Raw genomic sequence first — 15,491 nt, 5'->3', positions numbered from 1 at the left:
AGATGAAGCCAGGGCCCTGCAGAGCCCTCATCAAGGAGCCCGCGGCCAGGGCCCATCTCCCCAGGACTCAGAGGAGCTGGGGTGCAGAGGGGGAGGGAGCGAATCATTCCTATTTGATTCCCCGAGGAGGGGGGTTCCGAAGGCCCGGGAGTCCAGGCTCTCCTGGGCAGAGCCTGCTGACCTAAGGAGACTGTGACCCGTGGATTCAAACTCTACTTGACGAACCCACACAGTTAGTGTCTGTCTTTCTACCTGGCAGCCTCCTTGTGTCCCTGCTGGGACCTCAGAGCACCACCAGCAGCCCCCCTCCTTCCCTTTGAGGGGGCTCCCTTACGCTGGGAAGGAATCTCATGTTTCCGTCTCTGGCTGGAGTCTGCAGCCCCCTCTCCTGGCTCCCCCAGGAACTGCAGGAGCCCGCAGCTCCATCAGTCACCCGCATCCTGCCTCACCCCAGCTTTGGCCAGCAGGCAGACTGGCTGTGTGCAGGGCCCTGCCCTCCCTCCTTTCATGCCAGCATCAGGAGTCACCTTTGGATTCCTGGATAACTCGGCCTCCAAGCTTCTCACCGCCCTGGCCTTGTGGCCCTATCTCCTCCCCTAGGAGCAGGTGCGGTGGTGACCCGTTTCGTCCTTGGGCCCTCTGTCCCCACCGTCCCCCACAGGGTCTCCCCTGTATGCTAAGGGTCTCCAGACCCCTGCTCTGACAGCCCTGACAGTCCCTGATGCCCGGGACACCTCTGCCCCTGTCTGGCTGGCCTCAGACTGAGGACACTACCGCCCAGGCCTGTGCTCTGCTCTCAAGGGCCCTCCAGCACCGAGTGGGCTTCTCTCCCCATTACACCGCCTCCATCAGACTCTGGTCCTGTCCCTGCATCTGCCGGGCCGAACTCAGGCCCTGACCCCTCTGGCCCCGTGCAGATGAGCCTCGTCCTGGTGCCTGCCCCTTCCCGCCTTGGATGAAGCTTCCCAGGGAGCTGCAGAGTGTTGGGTGCACCTGCCTCTCAGGATCTGCACCCTCCACTGCCGTTTCTGTCCCCTTGCGCCCCCATTCCAGGATCCGAGGCAGAGCCCACCTTTGCTGTGCCGTTTTGAGGCTTCCTATTTGCACAGAGCTCCCTGCACTGGGAGGGTCCCCCTGCCTCTGGTCAGCAGCCACCAGTACATCCCAGCTGAAAGCTGCGTAATCTGTGTCCTCGGGCCTCGGTCTCCATCTCTGACCCCTTGCCCTGGGCAGCCTCTGTGGGCCTGGCAGGCCCCCGGCTGGGGAGACAGGGGGCAGCACAGTCCACATGGGCAGGTGCTACGTGGTCTGGGGGCTGAACCAGAGCCTGGGCCTCTGCTGCTCTGCTCTGTGCCCTGTCACCCCATCCTGTACAGGGAGGTTCTGGTACTCCTCGCCCAGCTGCATCCTCCGTAACTGCAGTCTGATACCCAGAGTAGGAAACCGACACCGGAGCGCCGTGTGTGCTTAGGTTGTGCTGTTTGATCGCACGGTGGGTTCAGGTCACCCTCTGCACCCCGTGATACCGAATATTTCCTTCGCTGCTGAGGTCTCTCTGTCCCCTCATGGTCATACCTGCTTCCTCCTGGCAGCCCTCCTCAACCCTGGACCCCGCTAAACTGTTCTCCATCCTGTAACTTTGTCACTGGAGAATGTGGCAGGAATGGAATTGCACAGTGTGTGACCTTTTGAACTTGGCCTTTTCTGCACTTAGCTCTATGCCCTTGGGTCCTTCCAGGATGTTTCTGGGGTCAATAGCACCTTCCTTTCCGTGGCCGGCTGGTGGCGGGGTTGGGATGAACCACCTTTGCTTAACCACGCACCTGGTGAAGGACCTTTTGATTATTTCTAATGTTGACTGTTACAATTAAAACAGCTATTAAACATTTAGGTGCAGATTTTGAGGTGGACATACATTTTCATGTTTTGTATCGATGTCCATGGATGCCATTGATGGGTCGTGGTTGCTCTTCTTTTAAGAAACTGCCAAACGGGTTTCCGGAGTGACTGTACCATCTCACATTCCCATTAGCAATGTAGACGTGATCCAGTGTCTCTGTGTCCTTGCCAGCACTTGGTCCTGTCAGTCTTTTTTAAAAAAAATCTCATTAAAAAATATTGTTCTAGTAAGTATGTGGGGATGCCTTAGCTGAGATTTTATTTTGTATTTCCCTGATGCTTAGTGGTGTCACTATCTTTCAGATGCTTAGTTTCTGTCTATATGCTCCTCCTCTTTGGTGAACCGCCTCTCACGCCTCTGCCTGCTTTCTAATTGGATTTTATTTTTCATATTTTATAGTTAAACTGATGATCCATTCTGAGTTAATTGTTTTTATAAAGGGTGAGATTTGAGTGAAGTTTTTTTTTTTTTTTTTTTTTTTTGCTAATGGATCTCCAATGGCTCCAGTGCCATTTGTTGAAAAGCTGTGTTTCTTGAGTAAGCAGTGAGATCCTGCTGTATAGCATGGGGAACTATATCTAATCACTTGTGATGGAACATGATGGAGGATAATGTGAGAAAAAGAATGCATCTCTCTCTCTCTCTCTCTATATATATATATATATATATATATATCTTTGTCACTTTACTGTACAGCAGAAATTGACATGACATTGTAAATCAACTATAATAAAAAATGTTGAAAAGCATTTTCTTCTGTTAAGAGACATATCTGTCAAAAGAAAAGGAAAGAAAAAAGAAAAGCTGTGTTTCTTCCACTGACTCGCTTTTTGCACTTTTGTCAAAAAGCAGTTGACCATCAGTTGTTCGAGGTTATTTCTGGGCTCTCTGATCTGTGTGTCTGTCCCTTGGCCAACACCTCAGTGTCTTGACTGATGTAGTTATACAGTAAGACTTAAACTCAGTAGAGTGATCCCTCTCACTTTATTTTTTTTTAAAGAAAAATTAGCCTTTTGCCATTCTGTTTAATTTTTAGAATAAGCCTGTCTATCTACAAAAGAAAAAAAAATCTGGCTGGGATTTTCTGGGAATTATGTTAAACCTATGTACTTCAGTGTGGGGGGCATTGACCGCTTCCCTGTGCTGAATCTTCTAATCCATGAACATTGTATGCCTGCCCATCTACTGAGTCTTGATTTCTTTCATTGTCATTGTACTGTCTTCATACAAATTCTGTACACGTTTTGTTAAATTTACACCTAGTATTTAACTTTCTCAGTGACTGTGAATGGTGTACTGTTTTATGTTTGGTATTCACATGCTCATAGCCAGTGTAAAGAAATAAGACTGCTTTTTTATGTTTATCTTGTATCCTATGACCTTGTGGAGCTCACTTATTTGCTCTAGGATTTTTTTTTTCTTCCTGTTGGGATTTTCTCTGTAGACTAGCATGTCTTCTGCAAATGGGGACCATTTCATTTCTTTCTTTCTGATCTATTTGCCTTTTATTTCCTTTTCTTGCCTTATTGAATTGGTTGTGTGTGTGTGTGTGGGGGGGTAGTTCTAGCACTATATTGAATAGGAGGGTGAGGCAGACATCTCTGCGTTGCTGCAGATTGTAGAGAGAAAGCATTCATCCTTTACCATTGAGGGTCATGTTAGCTGTGGGTATTCTCAGAATGTTCTTCATCGAGCTGGGGCCGTTCTCTTCCACTCCTAGTTTTCTGGTCATTTGTATCATGAACGGGTACTGAATTTTGTCAAGTGCTTTTTCTGTATCAAATGCTGTGACCGTATGGTTTTCCATGTAGTGGTTAACTTGGTGCTAACATGATGCATTGCACTGATATTCAAATATATTAACAATCTTGCATTTCTAGAAATGGCCATGGTATATGCTTCTCTTTATATATTGCACCATCCTATTTGCTAATGTATTGTTAAGGATTTTTACATCAATATTCATGAGGGATACAGTCTCAAAGCTCTTAGTCTGGTTTTGGTATCAAGATAAAATTGACTGTATAAAGCGAGTTGGTAAGTGTTGACTCTTCTATTTTCTGGAAGACATGGCATAGAATTGGTGTTAATTCTTATTTAAATGCTTGGTAGAATTCTCTGGTGAAACCCTCGCAGCCTGGAGATGACTTTGTCATGAATTTTAAAATTATGAATTAATTTTCTTTAGCCATTATAAGGCTATTCTAATTATCCTGGTGAGTTGTGGTAGTTTGTTTCAAAGGGTAGGCCAGTGAGCTAGGCTGTCAAATGAACATGTGTACTCTTGTTCATAGTAATTTATTATCCTTTTGATGTCTACAGGAGCTGCAGTAAAATTACATTTCTTTCCTGAATTTGTTAGCGTCTTTCTCTTTTTCGTTGTCATGCTTGCTGGAGATCTGTTGATTTTATTGATATTTTCGAAAAACCTCTTCATTACTTTGTGCTGGACACACTGTCCACTGCACATGGATGGGGACCCGTCACCCTTCATGCGGTGCCACCACACAGGTGCCCTGTAACCGCACTTTCAGACACAGGAACCCCAATACCACGGATGAGATGACTCACCTGGGTTCTCCCCACCAGCAGGTGGTGGAGCCAGAGTTGCATCTCAGACCTCCAAACCCCGTCCCCTGAGACCCCGCAGCGGGCCAGGACCCAGGAGGAGGGGGCGTGAGAGCTGTTTGCTTTGCCAAGCGGAGGCTGTGAAACTCTCCCTTCCTTTCTTTCCGCGACGGGCAGCGGAGGGCGCTGAGAACAGCCTCGGAGAAACTCAGAAACCGCTCGTCTTTCTCCACCAATGTCGTCCACGCCACCCCTGGGACACGCGTCAACAGGTACATCGGCCGCCTCCTGGAAGCCCGCCAGATGGAGCTGGAGATGGCAGACCTGCACTTCTTCACCCTCAAGTACAAGCAGGCCGAGCGAGAGCGGAAGGTGGGTGCTGCAGGGTCGAGGAGGCGGGGGGTCCGAGGCGCTGAGCTGTCTGTGAACGTGGCTGCTACCCTTCCCGCTGTGGGGGTTCTAGGCGGCCCTGGCGCCCTTGGGATGACCTTGGTGTCTCCGGGAAGCGGGCAGCTGACGGTCGCTTTCTGTGTCTTCCAGTACCACCAGCTGCAGGACGAGTATTTCACCAGCGCCGTGGTTCTGGCCCTCATCCTGGCCGCCTTATTCGGCCTTGTCTACCTTCTAATCATCCCGCAGTAAGTGCCGTTCTGGGCCCATCCGTCAAAGGGGAAGGTCACCAGGCATCCTTTCCTTTTCACGTTCAGGTTCGACGCCTGCGGTCGCTCTCCCCTGGTGCCCCAGCCTTTGGGGATGGCCGGAGCCCCACCCCCGCTCTCCGTGTGCTTGTGGGACTCGTTGAGTGCACTCGACGGCACACGGGTGGGCTGCTCACTCGGGTTTTCATGTCCCGTGTGCTCCGTTCTCCGACATCGTGTATCTTCAGCATCGCTGTCCACACGGCGTGCCATCGACGTCATGACCGCGTCTGTGGGAGAGAACGGGCAGCACGTGGGCACCCTGACTTCTAGGTCCTTGTCATTTTCAGAAACATTAAAATGAGAAAAAGGGGCCTCTGGAAAGAAAGAAAAATATAGTAATTTTTATAGCATTTAATTATCATAAGTCAAAGTGAGTGGTAATTTTGGTTTTTTTTCAGGGGGGGCAGAAAGATCCAGAAAAATCTCCACTTTTCTTAATAAACCTCCCAAGTAGAGCAATTCTCCTCCGAGTTTCCAGAAAACCCAAGGAAGCAGTCCCCCCACCCCACGATACCGTGGACCCACGGTGGCCATTGAATGGCCCGGTCTGGGGATCCAGCTTTTGTTAGAAAAACCCTTCTCAGGTGAAGATCCGTGAGAGGGCGGTGCCCAGCAGCCAAGTGTGTGCAAACCCAGTCTTTCCTGCAGGAGGAAAGCGCCTCTCAGGCCCTCAGGACTGGAGAGACCCTGGCTTAGATGTCAGGGTGGATAGGTCCCCAGGGACCACTGGTTCTTCCTGGGGGCTGGGGACCTGGTGGGTAGCAGAGGAAGGGCAGGTTCCTGGGCATCTCTCGGGCACGCCTTGCCAGCCCAGCCTGCAGTGACTGTGTGTCTTCTCTCCCAGGAGCGTGGCTGTCCTGCTCCTGCTGGTGTTCTGCATCTGCTTCCTGGTAGCTTGTGTGCTGTATCTACACATCACCCGTGTCCAGGTACGTGCAGGGTGTGTCCTGTACCCGCCCTTCACCTGGTCCAGGTGTATGTGTGCCTGTGTTCTGTACCTGCATATTACCCGGTCCAGGTACAGGTGTATGTGTGTCTTGTACCTGCGCATCACCTGGACTGGTAGGTGGGTGGCCTCTGCCTGCCTTCTTGCAGGACCAGTGGAGGGAAAGAGACAGTTCATCCCTCGCCTTCCTGGCAGGTGGAAAGGGTTGTCCAAGTAGCAGGAGGTCATCAAGCCTGTCACGTGCCAGGTGCTGCTTGGCACCCTGGGATCCTGCCCTGCGGACACAGAATGAGTGAGTGAAGGAACACAGGGGGTGACTTGTGATGCTGTGCTCTCCAGATGGAGAGTCTTGGAGCTTGTGTGTTTCCATCATACACTGGGCGTCTACACTCTGCAAGATACTTAGCTGGGAGCTGGGGCTGAGCTCATGGCCCTGTGCCACCCATGACTCCTGGGAGAGGGCTCTGTCCTGGTCCTACACACCTTTCTCGCATCCTGAGCTGCATTTTCAAACATCCCAGGTCCCCATCAGACCCGCACTCGTCACGTCTGGCAGACGCAGGGTTATTTCGCACAGTCATTGAAAACAGCTGCTTGTTGAGATGACTGGACCTAGTTTTATTTATTTAAATTCTTCATTCTTTGTTATCCTTTAACTTCTTCTGTTTTTTTTTTTTTTTTTTTTTTGCCATTTCTTGGGCTACTCCCACAGCATATGGAGGTTCCCAGGCTAGGGGTCTAATTGGAGCTGTAGGCACCAGCCTATGCCAGAGCCACAGCAATGAGGGATCCGAGCCATGTCTGCGACCCACATCACAGCTCACGGCAACGCCGGATCCTTAACCCACTGAGCAAGGCCAGGGATCGAACCCGCAACCTCATGGCTCCTAGTCAGATTTGTAAACCACTGAGACACGACGGGAACTCCAACTTCTTGATTTAAGAAAAAAATGCTGTTTATTTGAACTGCATCCTCAGTTCTTTGTTTTCATAGATGAGTGTCTGGTTTGGTAAACTGAAATTTCCCACTTCAAATAAGATTGCTTTATTCACCTAATTTCCAAGACCTGTCCCACTTGTCCTTAAGGTTGGGAACTCACGTGCCTGGTGGACAGTTTCCCTGGCAGAGGCGATCACCAGCCACCTTTCTTTCCTCACCCTCCCCGGTGGGCCTGACCATTTTTCCCAAGTGTGTGATCTTAGCCCAGTGCTGCAGGCGGGGTGCAGTCTGTTGTGGCTGCGCACCTTTGAAAAAGCCTGGGAGTCAGCTGAGCAGAGTGCCTTCCTCTGTGACATGGAGGCATCCGGCCGGTGTAGCAGCCCTGGGGCCACCCGGGGTCTTCGCCCAGCCACTTGGCTCCCCCATTGCTAGGGGCTGCGTCTCAGTGTCTCCCTCCATGAAAGGGATAGGAACTTGGAGCAGCTGTTCAGGAAGGAGGGCCTGGCACACGATGGGCTCAGCTGAACTTTTTAAAAAAAATTTTTAGGGCCACACCCATGGCATATAGAAGTTCCCAGGCTGGGGGTTGAATCTGAGCTACAGCAATGTGGGATCTGAGCCGGTAGTGCTGGATCCTTGACCCACTAATCAAGGCCAGGGATCGAACCTGCCTCCTCATGGATACTGAGCGACAATGGGAACTCCTTCCTAAACATTCTTAAAACTCGAAGAGGAGCTGGTGAAACAAAGGGAGGGGACCCGTCCTGTCACTTCTGGAGGCAAGGGGACGGGGACCTGGGGGAGGAGCTCTGCAGGGCTGTGGGTGGAGGGCAGGAAGCAGGTGCCTGGGTCCCCCTGAGGGCTGGAAAGGAGTAGAGCTAGACGGCCTGGATGTGAGGACCCAACTGAGGCCGGGCTGTGGCTGAGGGTGTTCCTGCAGCGTTACTGGCCCTGGGTGGGAGGTGGGGGGTGGGCAGGGCTGACCAGGCCAGGAGGGAGGAGGGGCCACGGCAGGTTCAGGTGCCCTTTGCTCTCTGGGGCGCGCCAGCTCCTGGGGACGTGAGCATGGCGTGGCTGGAGGGTGGCTGGGGTGTGTCTTAGGCACCTCCCTCTTGGCTTTCCCACCCCAGCCTGGTGCAGATGGTCGTATTTCAGCTTTGTTTCCCCATCCACCGCCCCAGTCACCCCTTCCTGGCCCTCCGAGCAAAGCAGCGGTGCCCGCTTGGGAAGGGGGGGGATCCTGCCTTGGGCTTCCTTCCCTCTCTGCTGCCCTGGCAGGGCTGGCCTCGGGGGAGGAAGAGAGGCCCCCCGCCCCAGCCCACCCTAGACCCTGAAGCCGCCCGAGGGCATGGGGAGGCAGGGAGGAGGTTCGCAGTGGTGGTGAGATTCCTGCTTAAACTGGACAGCCTTGGAGTTCCCGTTGGGCTCAACGCGAACAAACCTGACTAGTGTCCATGAAGACGTGGGTTTGATCCCTGGCTTCATTCAGTGGGTTAAAGGATATGGCGTTGCCGTGGCTGTGGTGAAGGTTGAAGATGTGGCTCAGATCCCGTGTTGCTGTGGCTCTGGCTTAGGCTGGCAGCTGCAGCTCCAATTTGATCCCTAGCCTGGGAACCTCCATATGCTACAGGAGCCGCCCTAGAAAAGGCAAAAAATAACAAAGATAAATAAAAATAAACTGGACATCTTTGATGGATGGACAGCAACTGGAAAGTTACAAAGCCTGTGCGGGGGCGAGGGAGCCTCTACCGAGGACATGGCCCCTGGAAACTAACCAAGGGCTCCCGCGAGCCCTCCGAGTGTCCTGCCATCTCCACCTGCTCCCGCCCAGGGTTCCAGTGCCCGTGTCACAGAATTTTCTACCTCAGCCCCACTGGCTCCCCAGTGCGTCTGTGTGGGATTGAGTTCATTTATGTAGCAGAGATTAAGTAAGGAGTTTTAAACTTCAAATTGCAGCTCCCCAGGGTGGTGGTGGTTGGGGGGGGGTGGGGGGGTTGGGGGTGCTGTGGAATCTATTTTTTTGTGAGGTGTGAACAAAAGGGATGGAATGAGTGAAGACCTCACCCTGCATCCGCTGGAGTCAGGGCTTCCTGGAAGTTGATTTGTTTCAGTTGCGGGTGTCTGTGCGCCCCAGTGTAAATCGTGGTTCTTAATTCGACACCGGGTTGGAAGCTTCTGAAGGTCCTGCCCCGCACCCCCTCGAGGGACCACACGGTCCTGGGGGCCACGCTGGACTGTGCGTCTCTGGCCCTTAACACACACCAGCTCTGAGAAGCCAGGGGTGCGGCGTGGCTGAGCAGAGAGGCTGGGGTTGTGTAGTTGTCCCATTTGCCTGGGTCATTTAGACTCTGCAGCCACGTGGCTCAGGCACAGTGGGGTCAGTGGCAGAGTGTCACTCGCATGGAGACTGACCATCCATCCACGGTGCCCACGGTCACCCCGCCTCCCGCTGCCACCTGGGAGGCGCCTCCCTGTGCTGTGCCCTGCTCACAGCATGCTGCACACCTTCTCTTCTCTGCAGGGCACAGGGTCTTGCTGGGCATCCCCTTGCCTCGCGGCCTCATCACACCATTGGGGTCCTTTGTGAAATTTGGCTCAGGCTCTGAACCCCTGCCAGCCATGAGGTCGAGGGCATTTCCCCCTCTCCCAAGGGACCAGGGGCCAGGCTTTACTCCCACTGGTGCCCTGGGGACTCCCAAGGCCCACCTGGACAGAGGGAGCCTCTCCAGTGTTTGTCCAGTGCTTTGTCTGGCTGGGGGCATGGGTTCCCCAGTGCTCTGGTCTTGCCCAGGGGCTTGGTGGGAGATGAGACTTGTCAGGGAAGTGAGGAAGCTGGGTCAGGCAGGCAACAGGGCCTGGCACCACCACAGAACAGCTCTTCTAGCAAGCACAGAGGAGACGTGGGTTTCGAGGACAATACAACGGTATTAAAACCTGAATCAGGTACCCAGATCCGTGCCCTCTGCCGTGTGAGCTGGGGCAGACCGCTCTGGTCCTGGGCTGGAGAATGAGCGAGCTTGGCTGGAGGTGCTGGGCTGCATTTCCTCCTCCGTAGGGCAGGGGCCGTGATGACCCTGGCTTCAAGGGTGGGAGGGGAGGTCTAACTGCGCGGATGGCTCCCTGGCTGCTCACGGTTTTCTGTAAGGTCCCTGCGGTCTCTGCTTTTGTTTTCATTTCTAATTTCAGACCTATGAGCCCAAGAACTTCTTTCATTCCTGAATCATTTGTTGGGTATTGCAAAATGCATGTAAAGTTAATAGGCTGGAAATGGAATTTCTAATAACTTGACAAAAATATATAAAGCCCATAAAAATACATATTTATATATATCTATAACGATATAAAACTTAGTTAAGGCATGTAAAAGAAGACACAAATAGATGGGAAGGCTTGCCATTTCTGAGACAGAAAGAGGCAAGATTATGATAATGTGGAGTTAGTCTATTCAGTGAATTTCAGGGCGATCAGTGTCACAGCGTGGGGGAGGGGTGGGAGCTGCTGCTTTTTCATTTAAAGACACATCAGTTTTCCTTCTTTCGGTTTTGCAGTTTTCTCACCTGGGAAATTAATTACCTGAAAACAGCCAAGAAACGGGTGTGGAGGGTGAATAGTGGGAGAGACTCCAGCTGTGTTCTCGCGGCTCTGGACGTCGTTATTGTGAATGATTTCCCGTGGCCATGAGCGACTTGGTCACCAGAGTTGTTTTTAAAATACTGTTACAGGGAGTTCCCGCTGTGGCTCAGTGGTAATGAACCTGACTAGCTTTCATGAGGATGTGGGTTCGGTCCCTGGCCTCGCTCAGTGGGTTAAGGATCCCGTCTTCCACGAGCTGTGGTGTAGGTTACAGACGTGGCTCAGACCCCGAGTTGCCGTGGCTGTGGTGTAGGCCGGCGTCTGCAGCTCTGAGTCCACCCCTAGCCTGGGCACCTCCGTGTGCCGCAACAAGCATTGTGGTGTTCAGTGTTTTCCAGGGTGCCTGACGATCCAGATCCGCACCGTCTTATGCATTTTCATAGTGGTCCTGATCTACTCCGTGGCCCAAGGATGCGTGGTGAGCATCTCCGCCTGGCCGCGGGCCCGGTGTAGGGAGAGCCGGGAGCTGCCGGGAGGTGGGGCATCTTCAGGGCCGCATAGAGGGCCGGCCCTGGGGTTGGGGAGGGAAACGGGCTTTGGAGATGAGCTTGGGGGGGGGCTCACCCATTGGAGGACATGTGATCTGGAAATGGGAGACCCTGCCCTTCAGAGGGCAGAGCCCAGGAGCTGGGGCAGAGAAACAGGAAGGAGGCGGGGGGGTGGGGTGGGGGGCAGGATGGAGTTGAGTGCTTTCAGAGGATGGTAGGGGGTCTCGTGCCTGCTGGGCCAGGCCCTGGGAATCCTGCTGCCCCTCTGGTCAGGAGTCTAGAAAGGCTGTCAGGGGGTGGGAGTGTCTGAGGTCCTGCTGGTGGCCCTCGGGGAGTGGGTCAGAGAGGGAGCTCGCACGGGGCTGGGGAGGAGGGCCCCCTCCCACGCGCCTGGTCCCTCCATCCCCCTCCAGGTGGGCTGCCTGCCTTGGACCTGGAGCTCCAGCCCCAACGGGTCCCTGGTGGTCCTATCATCGGGGGGCCGGGCCCCCATGCTGCCCGCCCCGCCCTGCGAGTCTGCGCCACACGCCCTGCTCTGCGGCCTCGTGGGCACCCTCCCGCTGGTCACGTTCCTGCGCGTCTCCTCCCTGCCGAAAATGATCCTGCTCGCCGTGCTCACCACGTCCTACATCCTGGTCCTGGAGCTCAGCGGGTACACGAAGGCCGTGGGGTAGGTACGCCGAGGGGTGCCCTGTGCTCTGATTGGCTGACGAGAAGCCTGTTAGTGCGAAAGCATCACGTCGGGTTTCCCGGGAGATGCGGCCCTCAGCCGGGATTCGTCCCGGGCGCCGCCGGGGGGTGGGGGGTGGGGGAGTGTCATGTCTGAGGGCCCCTCTGGGGACGGGTCTTGCGTTCTTGGCACTGATGGGGGCTTATTTCCCCAGGGGCGGCGCCGTCTCTGGGCGCAGCTTCGAGCCCATCTTGGCCATCCTGCTGTTCTCATGTGCGCTGGCCTTGCACGCCCGGCAGGTGGATATCAAGCTGCGGCTGGACTACCTCTGGGCAGCTCAGGCAAGAGGAGCCCCTCTGCTTCCTTGGGGTGGGGTGGGGGGTGGCCAGGAAGCCCTTGGGAGGCGTGTGGGAAACTCCCGAAGATGCCAGATCTCACTTGGCCCACCCTAGACTTGTAGTAAATTCAGATGTAATTCACATCCCACAGGACTCACCCGCCCATAGAAAGTGTAGGATTCAGGAGCTTCTGCTGTGGCTCCGGTCACTGCAGAGGTGCGGGTTTGATCCCCAGTCTGCTGCAGTGGGGTAAAGGATCCGGTGTTGCCACAGCCATGGCTGGGATTCAGTCCCTGGCCCAGGAACTTCCACATGCTGTGCATGTGGCCATAAAAAATAAAAATTAAAAAACCCCTACAAATCAGTGGTTTTCAGTATATTCTCAGGGTTGTGCAACTGACACCACAGTCAACTTTAGTACATTTTTAGGGCCCTCCATAGTCATTAGCAGTCACTCCCCATTTCTAGCCATCCCCCAGCCCTGAGCCACCACTAATCTACTTTCTGTTTCTGTGGATTTGCCTGTTTCTTTTTTCTTTTTGTTTTCTTTTTGTCTTTTTAGGGCCATACCCGCAGCATATAGAAGTTCAAGGCTAGGGTTTGAATCGGAGCTGCAGCTGCCAGCCTGCACCACAGCCACAGCAATGCAGGATCTGAGCTGCGTCTGTGACCCGCACCTCAGCTCATGGTTACACCGGATCCTTAACCCACTGAGCGAGGCCAGGGATCAAACCCGCAACCTCATGGTTCCTAGTTGGATTCGTTTCCACTGTACCATGATGGGAACTCCCGTTGTATTATTTTAATGGATATTATCATAGTCTGTCTTCGAGTGGTATGTTACCTCACATATAGTGTAAGAACTTTAGCAAAGACTTTCTTTTGTGTACATCAGTGAACACATGTTAATAGGACATTTTTTTGGAGTTTTTTTTTATTTTTAAAAAGTTTTATTGAAGTATAGTTGATTTACAAGGTTGTAATAATTTCTGCTGAACAACAAAGTGATTCAATCATATATAGACACATATCCATTCTTCTTCTTTTTTGTCTTTTTTAGGGCTTCGCCTGCAGCATATGGAAGTTCCCAGGCTAGGGGTCCAAATGGAACTGTAGCCGCCGGCCTACACCACAGCCACAGCAACGTGGGATCCGAGGCATATCTGCGACTTACACCACAGTTCACGGCAACGCCGGGTCCTGAACCCACTGAGCGAGGCCAGGGAGGGAACATGTGTCCTCAGGGATACTAGTGGGGTTTGTTAACCACTGAGCCATGACGGGAACTCCTGTATCCTTGTTTAAAGAGTCCACATATAGGAGATATCATATGATGTTTGTCTTTCACTGTCTAACTGCACTTAGTGTCACAGTTTCTGGGTCCATCTGTCTTGCTACAAATGGCATTATTTCATTCTTTTTCATGGCTGAGTAATGTTCCCCTGTGTGTATGTACCACATCTTCTTTATCCATTCCTCTGTTGACGGACATACAGGTGGCTTCCAGGTCTTGGCTGTTGTAAATAGTGCTGCAGTGAACATTGGGGTTTATGTGTCTTTTGGAATTATGGTTTTCTCTGGATAGATGCTCAGGAGTGGGATTGCTGGATCATATGGTAGTTCTCTTTAATAGGAAATTAATTATACGTGTCTTAGGAGAGGTTCCCAGCTCCCTCCTGGAGCTTTTCTTTCCCACATGGCTGTGTCCGCTGACCCTAATCTCGGACTCTGTGCATGCCCACGTCCCTGGCAGAGCTCCGCCTGGTCTGAGCCAGATCAGGACCCATAGCGTTGATCTAGTCACTCTGGTGAGGGTGCGGAAATGAGCCTGGCATAGACCACTGGCGCTCTTGGTGTTTAGTCTGGACGATTAGAAGGAAGCCGGTGTTAAAGGTGTGATGAGTCATGACCCTCTCGTGAAAGAGGGTCAGGCAGGTGTTCTTCCGGATCATGGCCTCAGGTGTAGGGACCCCTGCAGGGGCCTCTCGCAGGGAGCGGGGAGATGAGGCTCAGCCTCAAAGACCGTGTGGGCGAGCGGGGGTTTATAGCCCAGGAACAGGGTGGGGCCAGGGGATAGAAAATTATTAAGAGGAGACATCAGGAGTTCCCATCATGGCTCAGAGGTTAATGAACCCGACTAGGAACCACGAGGTTGCAGGTTCGATCCCTGGCCTGGCTCCGTGGATTAAGGATCCGGCATTGCCATGAGCTGTGATGTAGATCACAGACTCGGCTCGGATCCCGAGTTGCTGTGGCTGTGGTGTAGGCTGGCGGCTACAGCTCCGATTCGACCCCTAGCCTGGGAACCTCCATGTGCCACGGGTGTGGCCCTAGAATAGGCAAAAAAAAAAAAAAAAAAAAGAGGAGACATCAGTGATGAGGGGGGTTCTGGCTGAACTGATCTAACGGGAGTCGTGCTGAGGGCAGGCCAAGGTGACCTGGCATCACCTGGAGGAGGTCGAAGACGAGGAGCCCCATCAGACATCTGGGGTGGTTGGATGTCAAGGTTGGGGTGACTGGTTAAACTGACCGAGCAGGGTTCTTGCTGAGACTGCGCAGAGGCCCCGAGTCAGGGCCCGGGTGGGACACGGGTTCAGGGTCTGGTCCAGGAGAGACTCTGGTCACGTGGCCGGTGGTGGAGTGAGCGAAGGAAGCGTGTGAATGGACGGGCGGTGACTAACGGAGGTCCCCGCCGCAGGCCGAGGAGGAGCGGGACGACATGGAGAGGGTGAAGCTGGACAACAAGAGGATCCTTTTCAACCTCCTGCCGGCCCACGTGGCCCAGCACTTCCTCATGTCCAACCCCCGCAACATGGTGAGTCTGCGGCCCGGGCGGCACCTGCTTTCCGTCACTAGCCCGGCTGGGTTTCGGGGGGAGGTGGCGTGGCTGCAGGGCCCCAGCTGGGGGTCTGACCCAGAGGGCGCCTCCTGTTACCTCTGCCTCAGATCGCAAAGGGTGGCCCTTTCCAAGCCCTCAGCGGCACGGAGGTCAAGGGGCCCCCTCTGCGCAGCCCTAAGGACAGGAGGAGGCTGGGCCATCAGGAGGCTCCCAGGACGTGGGGTTGACACGTGGCCAGAATGATCGTGTCCTCCTCTCTGATCACAGGACGGCACAGCATCCCCCTCCCCCACCAGGAAGGCCGTGGGCTTTGGCAGACCTCCCACAAGGGGGAGAAGCGCCTGTCAGGCCTGGCTCCCCCGTCTGGGGGGCCCCCTCCTGGCTGAGTTGTCTGCATGTGCCGTAGAAACTGTGCCCCGTGTGGTTGGCCTGGCCGCGCATGCCCGGCTGCAGGGCTAGTGGGTGGTG

At 53.7% G+C, this 15,491-nt stretch overlaps 1 protein-coding gene across 1 annotated transcript in view; it reads left to right on the top strand.

The window, feature by feature from the left end:
• ADCY1 (adenylate cyclase 1) overlaps nt 1-15,491 on the top strand; it is an 89,178-nt gene that overhangs the window by 57,822 nt on the left and 15,865 nt on the right. The window contains exons 9-15 of the mRNA XM_047763603.1: nt 4,646-4,840; nt 5,009-5,106; nt 6,014-6,098; nt 11,017-11,106; nt 11,590-11,846; nt 12,061-12,187; nt 14,883-14,999. Coding sequence (XP_047619559.1) covers nt 4,646-4,840; nt 5,009-5,106; nt 6,014-6,098; nt 11,017-11,106; nt 11,590-11,846; nt 12,061-12,187; nt 14,883-14,999 — 969 coding nt within the window. The remainder of the gene's footprint in view (nt 1-4,645; nt 4,841-5,008; nt 5,107-6,013; nt 6,099-11,016; nt 11,107-11,589; nt 11,847-12,060; nt 12,188-14,882; nt 15,000-15,491) is intronic.

Source organism: Phacochoerus africanus, chromosome 16, assembly GCF_016906955.1.
Source record: "Phacochoerus africanus isolate WHEZ1 chromosome 16, ROS_Pafr_v1, whole genome shotgun sequence".
Classification (NCBI taxonomy): Eukaryota; Metazoa; Chordata; class Mammalia; order Artiodactyla; family Suidae; genus Phacochoerus; species Phacochoerus africanus.
This window is presented reverse-complemented; position numbering and strand designations above follow the sequence as displayed.